This window comes from Coregonus clupeaformis, chromosome 20 (assembly GCF_020615455.1).
Source record: "Coregonus clupeaformis isolate EN_2021a chromosome 20, ASM2061545v1, whole genome shotgun sequence".
Classification (NCBI taxonomy): domain Eukaryota; kingdom Metazoa; phylum Chordata; class Actinopteri; order Salmoniformes; family Salmonidae; genus Coregonus; species Coregonus clupeaformis.
Genome location: NC_059211.1, coordinates 22,244,999 through 22,256,916, shown reverse-complemented (window position 1 = coordinate 22,256,916; position 11,918 = coordinate 22,244,999). Strand labels below are relative to the sequence as shown.

The following is an 11,918-nucleotide window of genomic DNA, read 5'->3' as shown; positions in this document are numbered from 1 at the left end:
CCACAGCCCCATGCTCTGCCACAGCCCCATGCTCAGCCACAGCCCCATGCTCAGCCACAGCCCCATGCTCAGCCACAGCCCCATGCTCTGCCACAGCCCCTGCTCTGCCACAGCCCCATGCTCTGCCACAGCCCCTGCTCTGCCACAGCCCCATGCTCTGCCACAGCCCCATGCTCTGCCACAGCCCCATGCTCTGCCACAGCCCCATGCTCAGCCACAGCCCCTGCTCTGCCACAGCCCCATGCTCAGCCACAGCCCCATGCTCAGCCACAGCCCCTGCTCAGCCACAGCCCCTGCTCTGCCACAGCCCCATGCTCTGCCACAGCCTGTTACAGTTGAAGTCGGAGGTTTACATACACTTTAGCCAAATACATTTAAACTCAGTTTTTCACAATTCCTGACATTTAATCCTAGTAAAAAATCCCTGTTTTAGGTCAGTTAGGATCACCACTTTATTTAAAAAATGTGAAATTTCAGGATAATAGTAGAGAGAATGATTTATTTCAGTTTTTATTTCTTTCATTACATTCCCAGTGGGTCAGAAGTTTACATACACTTAATTAGTATTTGGTAGCATTGCCTTTAAATTGTTTAACTTGGGTCAAACGTTTCGGGTAGCCTTCCACAAGCTTCCCACAATAAGTTGGGTGAATTTTGGCCCATTCCTCCTGACAGAGCTGGTGTAACTGAGTCAGGTTTGTAGGCCTCCTTGCTCGCACACACTTTTTTCATTTCTGCCCACTAATTTTCTATAGGATTGAGGTAAGGGCTTTGTGATGGCCACTCCAATACCTTGAGTTTGTTGTCCTTAAGCCATTTTGGCACAACTTTGGAAGTATGCTTGGGGTCATTGTCCATTTCGAAGACCCATTTGCGACCAAGCTTTAACTTCCTGACTGATGTCTTGAGATGTTGCTTCAATATATCCACATAATTTTCCTTCCTCATGATGTCATCTATTTTGTGAAGTGCACCAGTCCCTCATGCAGCAAAGCACCCCCACAGCATGATGCTGCCACCCCCGTGCTTCACGGTTGGGATGGTGTTCTTCGGCTTGCAAGTAATCCCCTTTTTCCTCAAAACATAACGATGGTCATTATGGCCAAACAGTTCTATTTTTGTTTCATCAGACCAGAGGACATTTCTCCAAAAAGTACGATCTTTGTCCCCATGTGCAGTTGCAAACCGTAATCTGGCTTTTTTATGGCGGTTTTGGAGCAGTGGCTTCTTCCTTGCTGAGCGGCCTTTCAGGTTATGTCGATATAGGACTTGTTTTAGTGTGGATATACAGTGAGGGAAAAAAGTATTTGATCCCCTGCTGATTTTGTACGTTTGCCCTCTGACAAAGAAATGATCAGTCTATAATTGTAATGGTAGGTTTATTTGAACAGTGAGAGAGAGAATAACAGCAACAAAATCCAGAAAAACGCATGTCAAAAATTTTATAAATTGATTTGCATTTTAATGAGGGAAATAAGTATTTGACCCCCTCTCAATCAGAAAGATTTCTGGCTCGCAGGTGTCTTCTATACAGGTAACGAGCTGAGATTAGGAGCACACTCTTAAAGGGAATACTCCTAATCTCAGTTTGTTACCTGTATAAAAGACACCTGTCCACAGAAGCAATCAATCAATCAGATTCCAAACTCTCCACCATGGCCAAGACCAAAGAGCTCTCCAAGGATGTCAGGGTCAAGATTGTAGACCTACACAAGGCTGGAATGGGCTACAAGACCATCACCAATCAGCTTGGTGAGAAGGTGACAACAGTTGGTGCGATTATTCGCAAATGGAAGAAACACAAAAGAACTGTCAATCTCCCTCGGCCTGGGGCTCCATGCAAGATCTCACCTCGTGGAGTTGCAATGATCATGAAAACGGTGAGGAATCAGCCCAGAACTACACGGGAGGATCTTGTCAATGATCTCAAGGCAGCTGGGACCATAGTCACCAAGAAAACAATTGGTAACACAATACGCCGTGAAGGAATGAAATCCTGCAGTGCCCGCAAGGTCCAGCATGACAATGACCCAAAACACACGGCCAAGGCAACAAAGGAGTGGCTCAAGAAGAAGCACATTAAGGTCCTGGAGTGGCCTAGCCAGTCTCCAGACCTTAATCCCATAGAAAATCTGTGGAGGGAGCTGAAGGTTAGAGTTGCCAAACGTCAGCCTCGAAACCTTAATGACTTGGAGAAGATCTGCAAAGAGGAGTGGAACAAAATCCCTCCTGAGATGTGTGCAAACCTGGTGGCCAACTACAAGAAACGTCTGACCTCTGTGATTGCCAACAAGGGTTTTGCCACCAAGTACTAAGTCATGTTTTGCAGAGGGGTCAAATACTTATTTCCCTCATTAAAATGCAAATCAATTTATAACATTTTTGACATGCGTTTTTCTGGATGTTTTTGTTGTTATTCTGTCTCTCATTGTTCAAATAAACCTACCATTAAAATTATAGACTGATCATGTCTTTGTCAGTGGGCAAACGTACAAAATCAGCAGGGGATCAAATACATTTTTCCCTCACTGTAGATACTTTTGTACCTGTTTCCTCCAGCATCTTCACAAGGTCCTTTGCTGTTGTTCTGGGATTGATTTGCACCAAAGTACGTTCATCTCTAGGAGACAGAACGCGTCTCCTTCCTGAGCGGTATGACGGCTGCGTGGTCCCATGGTGTTTGTACTTGCGTACTATTGTTTGTACAGATAAACGTGGTACCTTCAGCCATTTGGAAATTGCTCCCAAGGATGAACCAGACTTGTGGAGGTCTACAATTTTTTTCTGAGGTCTTGGCTGATTTCTTTTGATTTTCCCATGATGTCAAGCAAAGAGGCACTGAGTTTGAAGGTAGGCCTTGAAATACATCCACAGGTACACCTCCAATTGACTTAAATGATGTAAATTAGCCTATCAGAAGCTTCTAAAGCCATTACATAATTTTCTGGAATCTTCCAAGCTGTTTATAGGCACAGTATGTAAACTTCTGACCCACTGGAATTGTGATACAGTGAATTATAAGCGAAATATTCCGTCTGTAAACAATTGTTGGAAAAAGTAGATGTCCTAACCGACTTGCCAAAACTATAGTTTGTTAACAAGTAATTTGTGGATTGGTTGAAAAACAAGTTTTAATAACTCCAACCTAAGTGTATGTAAACTTCCGACTTCAACTGTATGTGTCAGGTTGGGTGATATGACAGCAAAATAACAAAGAATATCCATGCAAACTGACCAATAAATCAAGAATTGTATTGTATTGCATTGTCTCTTTATGGCTCAGGATCACTGGGTGTGCTGTATCTGTTTGTGTACAGTGCATATCAGTTACTTGTTTGTTTTCCAGCATGGAATGTAAAAAGTGTTTGGAAGTAAGGAAACATGTAGCCTGGGTACAGGCTTTTTTTGTTTAAATAGTGAACTTGTCATTGTATTGCCAAACAATGCCATGCAGTGATTTAACTTTAGTATACTGGTAGTTAAATGCAGAAAATGCTTAATGGCTGAGGAAGCCCATGAGGGCTGAAGGTTAGTGGTTTGTGTTCCCTGAACAGTACAGTAAGGCTGTCTGAATAGCAAGGTTGTATCCTATCCATATCAAAGGTTTATGAAGTGGATTGGCATTGGGCACATCCATCATATGTACTATCTTCATCACTCCTATGCTCACCTCAACAAAACCACTCAAACCCACCTCAACAAAACCACTCAAACCCACCTCAACAAAACCACTCAAACCCACCTCAACAAAACCACTCAAACCCACCTCAACAAAACCACTCAAACCCACCTCAACAAAACCACTCAAACCCAACTCAACAACACTCTCTCAAACCCACCTCAACAACACTCTCTCAAACCCACCTCAACGACACTGTCTCAAACCCACCTTAACGACACTGTCTCAAACCCACCTCAACGACACTGTCTCAAACCCACCTCAACGACACACTCTCAAACCCACCTCAACAACACTCTCTCAAACCCACCTCAACAACACTGTCTCAAACCCACCTCAACAACACTCTCTCAAACCCACCTCAATAAAACCACTCAAACCCACCTCAACAAAACCACTCAAACCCACCTCAACGACACTCTCTCAAACCCACCTCAACAACACTCTCTCAAACCCACCTCAACAACACTCTCTCAAACCCACCTCAACAACACTCTCTCAAACCCAACTCAACAACACTCTCTCAAACCCACCTCAACAACACTCTCTCAAACCCACCTCAACGACACTGTCTCAAACCCACCTCAACGACACTGTCTCAAACCCACCTCAATGACACTGTCTCAAACCCACCTCAACGACACACTCTCAAACCCACCTCAACAACACTCTCTCAAACCCACCTCAATGACACTGTCTCAAACCCACCTCAACAACACCCTCTCAAACCCACCTCAACAAAACCACTCAAACCCACCTCAACAAAACCACTCAAACCCACCTCAACGACACTCTCTCAAACCCACCTCAACAACACTCTCTCAAACCCACCTCAACAACACTCTCTCAAACCCAACTCAACAACACTCTCTCAAACCCACCTCAACAACACTCTTTTAAACCCACCTCAACGACACTGTCTCAAACCCACCTCAACGACACTGTCTCAAACCCACCTCAATGACACTGTCTCAAACCCACCTCAACGACACACTCTCAAACCCACCTCAACAACACTCTCTCAAACCCACCTCAATGACACTGTCTCAAACCCACCTCAACAACACCCTCTCAAACCCACCTCAACAAAACCACTCAAACCCACCTCAACAAAACCACTCAAACCCACCTCAACGACACTCTCTCAAACCCACCTCAACAACACTCTCTCAAACCCACCTCAACAACACTCTCTCAAACCCACCTCAACAACACTCTCTCAAACCCAACTCAACAACACTCTCTCAAACCCACCTCAACAACACTCTCTCAAACCCACCTCAACAAAACCACTCAAACCCACCTCAACAAAACCACTCAAACCCACCTCAACGACACTGTCTCAAACCCACCTCAACGACACTGTCTCAAACCCACCTCAACGACACACTCTCAAACCCACCTCAACGACACACTCTCAAACCCTGAATGGACCTTTATATCTCCACCATCATCGGCTGTCACACACAGACATATCTCCCCTTTTGGGTCTATTGATACAGCTGTGATGTAATCAGGGTGGTTGTTATGGTGATTGCTCTAGATCTGTCTCCAATCCTCCTGTTGCTATTCTCTGTAGTGCCATGGTGAAGAAAATGGGGCTTATCTATACAGATACACAGTAGCTTCGACCAGATAACGTTTTCTTTTTCACAATCACATCTGACGCAACGTTTTCCTGGCATTGTGAGAACAGTACTGTGTATCTTGAGGTCAGGGTTTCACAACCTTTTTTTTTTTTTTTTTTTTTTTTTTTACCTGCACCCGCTTGTACCTCCCCAACCCACTTCTAGGTACTGTAGCCAGGGGTATGCTTTGCCTTATTCTAGGCAATAAAAGCAGTACTATCCTTTACAGGTATTGTATAGCCTGCTGTATATCTGTTGAATGAGATAGGCGATGCTCTGCTGCCAACATAGACAGAACTATATACGTACTTATGCTCTGATTATTGGAGCACCATTATAGGTTACTTCAGTATACTGTACCTCGACACTGTGACTAGGTTTTTATGAGTGCAGGGTTTCATGTAGAGGTCAGGGTTATAGAAACGTTTATCCTCAATACTGTTGCGTCTAGACGTGGATTTTGTAGTGTTAGGTAAAGCTGTTTTTCTTTTAATCTTGTATGGTGCAGAAGAAAAGGAGTCTATTGATGCATTAGTGATGTTTTATTTTTATTTTGTGAGTCTAGGAACAACACCCACCTCAACAACTATCTTCCGTCATGACATAGATAGATAGAGTATTAGAAACGTACAAAACAATGCTGTCAATCCTTTTGTTTTTTTAGGAACACACAGTCACAGTCTCAAACATAATTCTCACAGACAGACAGACAGAGGCAGACATACAGACAGACAGAGAGAGAGAGAGAGAGGGGCAGACAGACAGAGAGAGAGGCAGACAGACAGACGGACAGAGAGGTAGACAGACAGGCGGACAGACGGACAAACAGACAGGTGAAAATGGTTTAGAGGTAGCTAGATGTATAACAACCATATGTAACCAAATACCTGACATGCAGAAACCTGTCTCTGTGAGTTCCAAAGAACAATATCATAACTAGCTTTGTGATCTTGTTTATTCTTCTTGCCAGTGTCAGTAAAGAGTGGGTCATTGGTAGGTATTGAGAATAATCAGTTCTGTGTTTCAGCTCCATGGAGACAAGGGACTGGTTACGCAGCTGCTTTGAATAGGGGGTCCTCAGCGAAGAGCTCCTTCACAAACTTGTCCTCATCCTTGACCTCAGCAGGGCACTGAGTGGACACGGTGGTGGGGAAGGGTAAGATGGCGGGCTGTCTCATCCCAGGGATCTTTGGGTCTTGGACCACGGGCAGAGTGGCGCCCTGCTTACCCACAGGCTGGTCGGGGAAGGAGGGCAGGGTCATGGGCAGGCCCAAGGCGGGGAGGACGGTCACAGTACCCTGGGGCTGGTGGCGGGACTCGGTCTGGTGTGGGTGCTCGTGGTGATGGTGGTGGTGTTCGTGCTCGTGCAGGTGAGCGTGCTTGTGGTCGTGGTCCAGGGCTAGCTCATGGTCATGTTCATGAGTGTGGCCCTCACCGTTGTGCTTGTAGATGTGGTGTTGGTGCGGTCCGGTGTCAGTGCTGTGGTTATGGGCCTTGGCGTGGTGGGCGTGAACGTGGTCTTGAGAGTGGGCTTGGTCATGAGAGTGGGCGTGACCGAGGTCATGAGAGTGGGCGTGAGCGTGGTCGTGACCGCCAGCAGCTCCCTTGTCGTGACCGCCAGCAGCTCCCTTTTCGTGAGAGTGGGCGCCATCTTTATGACCATGGACGCGGGCGCCGTCGTGTTTGTGGTCCTTGGTGTGGTCGTGAGTGCCAGAGGCATTGTGGGTGTGGTCTCTGCCGTGTTCTCCAGCCTGGTGGGTGTGGCTGTGGTCGGTCTCTCCTCCCAACAGGTGAGCTGCCTTCTCATTCATTGAGTTCTGCAGGATACAACGACCGACCAGGGGATCAGTCACAGCGTCATCATTCAATCAATACACACGATCACTAAAACATCATTAGTCATTTAAGGATGTAAACCCAGATGAAGATCTGATAACTGAAATGGAGATCTGATAACTGAAATGGAGATCTGATAACTGAAATGGAGATCTGATAACTGAAATGAAGATCTGATAACTGAAATGAAGATCTGATAACTGAAATGAAGATCTGATAACTGAAATGGAGATCTGATAACTGAAATGAAGATCTGATAACTGAAATGAAGATCTGATAACTGAAATGAAGATCTGATAACTGAAATGGTGGTTTGATCCATTAAACACACTGTGGAGCATACAAGAATTCCAGCTGCTGGAGTTTTCCTCTATGCATCTGAAACTAAGTTTCAACCCTTGTTTCAAATGGAGAGTGCCTGACCTCATTCTCAAAGACCTCACAGTTGACCTGGACAAACTCCTCGCCGCCCATGCCATGAGAGTGGGAGCCCTTGCAGTGTCCTTTGTGCTGTGGAAAAGAGAGAGGGAGAAATCATAACACTGGTTCTTACATAGTTATTACACTGTTAAACACTATTCGGGCTGTAATTCAGGTTTAATAACGCTGTTACTACACAGTTTATGCTGTTTGACTAAAATATCAATGGTACTGTCATTCACTTACTGCAAACTCGCAGTCCATCAGAGGACACTTGGAGGCTGCTGAAGGGTTGGTGGTGTTGGCACAGGTAGTCTCCTGGATGGTGAACTCTGCAAAGTAGAAGGTGGCCATGCCCATCTGGAATACCAGAGCAACAGAGATCAGAACCAATGAGAACAAGATATAATTACACCACAATATGAAACCAGTTCATTTGCTGCTGTGAGGAGATTCATCGTTTTGTTGAAATTTTTGTTGTGTTGTGGTGTTGGTTTGTATTATGCTACATTGGGATGTGTTGTAGTGTAGTGTTGTGTTGTGTTGTGTTCCTCATTGGGGTGTGTTGTTGTGTTGTGTTCCTCATTGGGGTGTGTTGTAGTGTTGGGTAGTGTAGTGTTGTGTTCTGACCGATGACTGTGCACGGGTGATGTTGAGGATGGCGAAGTGATTGGCCAAGCCGCTGTCCTTGTTGAACTTCTCCATGGACAGGGTGGCTGTCTTCAGGACCTCCTGGTTGTCCATGGACACGGCAAAGGGACAGTCTGGACACCGCTTAGCCACTGTCGCCGCAGCCGCTGGGAAAATACATCAAATAGGGACACTGTTTAGAACGCCGCTTTCATTGGTCAGAAATGTACTGTGTAATGTGGTTATTAGCAGAGGCTTTTATACACAGTAATTTATATTTAACATATATTCAGTATATGTGGTCCATATATGGGAATCAAACCCCAAAACTCAGGTGTATCAAGCACCGTGCTCCCACAGAGTCATTGGAACCACATGACAAACAAAAAAGCTTCTGCGGACCGTACATCACCCAACTACTACACGGTGGATGGATGCAAAGTGCTGTTTGGTGGGAAACGCTGTTATTGTTGCTTTGGAGAGGACAAAGCACTGGAATTTACCTGGTCTGACCACACAGTTGTAGTTGTACAGACGAACCACTCTGTGGACTCGGTTCATGTAGATAACAGCCTTGCATTGACCGTAGACCTGTGAGTAAACACATACAAGACAAAAACAGATTAAACATGGACAGATTTCGATCCAGGGCCCGGGTAAAGTCAATATTGAGACATACAGTAATGTTCCAGTTATGTGTGTCTGTGCGTATGTGTGTTTGGTGTGTGTGTGTGTGTGTGTGTGTGTGTGTGTGTGTGTGTGTTGGGTTCTTACCGGTGTGTTTTCAGCCTTGGGGACCTCACAGTCCTTTGCGTTTTTCCTGCTGAGCACGTGGCAGTTGGTCTCAAGCACATCCATAGTCAGGTAGAACACAACCCCTGTTTCACCCTGAAACAGCAATGGAAATACAGACGCAATCAGCACAGCGGAGTCAACACCCCTGGGGCTGGTACTGAAAAACAACACTTATTCCCCTGGGGCTAATACTGAAAAACAACACTCATTCCCCTGGGGCTGGTACTGAAAAACAACACTCATTCCCCTGCGGCTGGTACTGAAAAACAACACTTATTCCTCTGGGGCTGGTACTGAAAAACAACACTTATTCCCCTGGGGCTGATACTGAAAAACAACACTCATACCCCTGGGGCTAATACTGAAAAACAACACTTATTCCCCTGGGGCTAATACTGAAAAAAAACACTCATCCCCCTGGGGCTAATACTGAAAAACAACACTCATTCCCCTGCGGCTGGTACTGAAAAACAACACTTATTCCTCTGGGGCTGGTACTGAAAAACAACACTTATTCTCCTGGGGCTAATACTGAAAAACAACACTTATTCTCCTGGGGCTGATACTGAAAAACAAAGACAAGGGGATCGAAATAATACTTTTTATCTTCAATCGTCTTTTAAGTCACCATTACATTTTTACATTTTAGTAGACGCTCTTATCCAGAGCGACTTACTGTTAGTGAGTGCATACATTTTTCATACTGGCCCCCCTTGGGAATCGAACTCACAACCCTGGCGTTGCAAGCGCCATGCTCTACCAACTGAGCTACACGGGACCATCTATAACTTCAAATTCTAGTCAAATGCCCTGCTCCTGCTCTTAGAAAGGCCTTGCTGACAATGTATGGGCCTGTCTCATCTGTCTTAGTGGCAGGCAATATCACTTTTTCACTACCTATAAAACAGATGAAATTGTATGATACTTCTTAGACCCCAATTTCTGTTATCTTTTGCCACTGCATGAAAACCATTTAAACAATGCGTGAAAAACGTAAAAACTGACCACCTATTGAAGCAAATTGCATAAACAAACAGAGCATGCTACAGGACTCTTCTTTAAGGCAGTAGCTGAATAATTTCTCCCCTTTAACTTAACGCAGTACCACACAGGTAGAGTTACAGTGAGAAAATAGGAGCAACATAACTCACATGCTCCATCTGGTTGACGTTGCTGAGGCGGTGCAGACCGAACACGTAGCCCTTTGTGCGGTCCTTGTTGATCTTGTCGAGGGCCTGTCCTGCTGCTCCCAGGGCCACGGCGTCCTGGCACGACCCGGGCTTCATGCCGGGCTCCAGGGGGGCGGCATGAGCATACACCGCACACGCCAGCAACAACAAGGCACACTGCTTCATCATAGTGGAGGTCCGATGGGCCGTTGGCTGTGGATGAGGTGAGGAGACGTGATCCAGTAGGGCTGGTATATATACAGCTCCACGTACTCCCCCCCCCTCCCCCCCCACACACACACACACCCCCTCCCTCTTCACAATACTGTTCTGGGTCCGACTCCCGCCCAGGTAAACATGACCCCTAACCCCCCACGATGCCCCTCTGTAATCCTATCAGTCCATAGGACCCCTATCAGCCCCACTGTAATCTACCCAGAAACTCCAAGCCCTGTCAGAAGCTATAGGTAACAGTGACCAGGAATGTCTTATCATGCTCTTTTAAGTGTTACGTATCAAAAAATGTGAACAGATTTTTTGGTTTCACCAGTAGGAGTGTTCTCGGAATTGTCCCTTTTCAGGGTGTTACTCAGTGTTGGGGAAGCTACTCTGAAAATAAAGTTTACCAAGCTACCAATTACAGTACTTCACACTTGGAAGAAGTTAAGCTACACTAAAGCTACCCTTTAGTTAAGTAAATTATACTTTTCTTAAAGTTACTTTGAAAAAGTAGTTCACTACATCCTTTCCCTTTCCCAAACTACTTAGTGAAAAATGATCCCCGCCAGAAAGCTATGATCTTTGGCTTTCACTTGGAATAGTTTATTTATGTCTGAGAAAAAAACATTTTCCAACCCATGTGATCTACTACATAACAAAAGTATAATAAACCATATACAAATATGAAGATGTCATAGTGAATTCATGACATGTGAATGAATGAGCTTGTCCATACTTTATAACATGTCTGTATGTAGTTACAATCAGCTTTAGGAACATCTACCGAAAATATTTCACCTTCTATCTTACTTTACCCAGAATATCATGACATTATTGATAGCAAAATTAGTCTGGCCCAGCTCTGGCCCACACATTGTAAAAAATGCTTAATTCTAAAAGCTTTTTTTTTTTTTTTACATTTTAGTCATTTTTAGCAGATGCTCTTATCCAGAGCGACTTACAGTTAGTGAGTGCATACATTTTCATACTGTTATGGTCCAGATCTGGGCCATATAGTGAAAAAATGTTGTACAATTAAAAGGTGTGGCCCAGGTCTGGCCCACATACTGCACAAAGGTACGTCTGAGTTCCTGCCTAGGTCCCCGGTCCTGAGGTGGGCCGGATGCAGGCTGCCACACAGACCTTATGTGGGGCTACATTAAAACAGCTAAACCAGCATTAAACCAGCTATAGTCCCCAAATTACATTCAGATACTCTACTATTAAATGCTGTATTTAAACAAAAGAGAAGATAAACTAAAGGGTCTATTGTGGCCCTTCCATTTCAGTGTTGCGCCACGTACCCCTCGCCATACTTGGCTCTGAAGTATGAACACAACTCAAACACTCTGCGGATCTCACGCGGCTGGCAGAATTCTGGCGCATATTCACCCCAAAGAATTGAGCGGATCACTTTTGTCAAGAAGTTGACCAACGTTGGTCACCGCCTTTCAAAGTGTGTTGCATTATGGGTATGTACTTGCGACTACATGTTGACTGCATGACCTTTACAAAAAACCACGTGATTAAAGGTCATGAAAT

The 11,918-nt window shown here is 45.0% G+C and overlaps 1 protein-coding gene across 1 annotated transcript; it reads right to left on the bottom strand.

Annotated features, from left to right (window-relative positions):
* Window positions 1-5,842: 5,842 nt before the first annotated feature.
* On the bottom strand, window positions 5,843-10,391 carry fetub (fetuin B). The gene is made up of 7 exons (XM_041840594.1): window positions 10,140-10,391; window positions 8,968-9,081; window positions 8,697-8,784; window positions 8,194-8,360; window positions 7,810-7,923; window positions 7,567-7,653; window positions 5,843-7,124 (listed from the first exon to the last, which is right to left on the bottom strand). Exons 1-7 carry the CDS (start codon window positions 10,344-10,346, stop codon window positions 6,357-6,359), a joined length of 1,545 nt encoding a protein of 514 aa, XP_041696528.1. The 5' UTR covers window positions 10,347-10,391; the 3' UTR covers window positions 5,843-6,356.
* Between the last annotated feature and the right edge of the window lie 1,527 nt (window positions 10,392-11,918).

What these genes read in the sequence shown, in the direction of transcription:
- fetub (XM_041840594.1), bottom strand. Translation starts at nt 10,346, where the DNA reads ATGATGAAGCAGTGTGCCTTGTTGTTGCTGGCGTGTGCGGTGTATGCT. An exon ending in ACGTCAACCAGATGGAGCAT is followed by an intron (nt 9,082 to 10,139) that starts GTGAGTTATGTT and finishes TTGCTGTTTCAG; the next exon opens with GGTGAAACAGGGGTTGTGTT. An exon ending in CAACTGTGTGGTCAGACCAG is followed by an intron (nt 8,361 to 8,696) that starts GTAAATTCCAGT and finishes GTATTTTCCCAG; the next exon opens with CGGCTGCGGCGACAGTGGCT.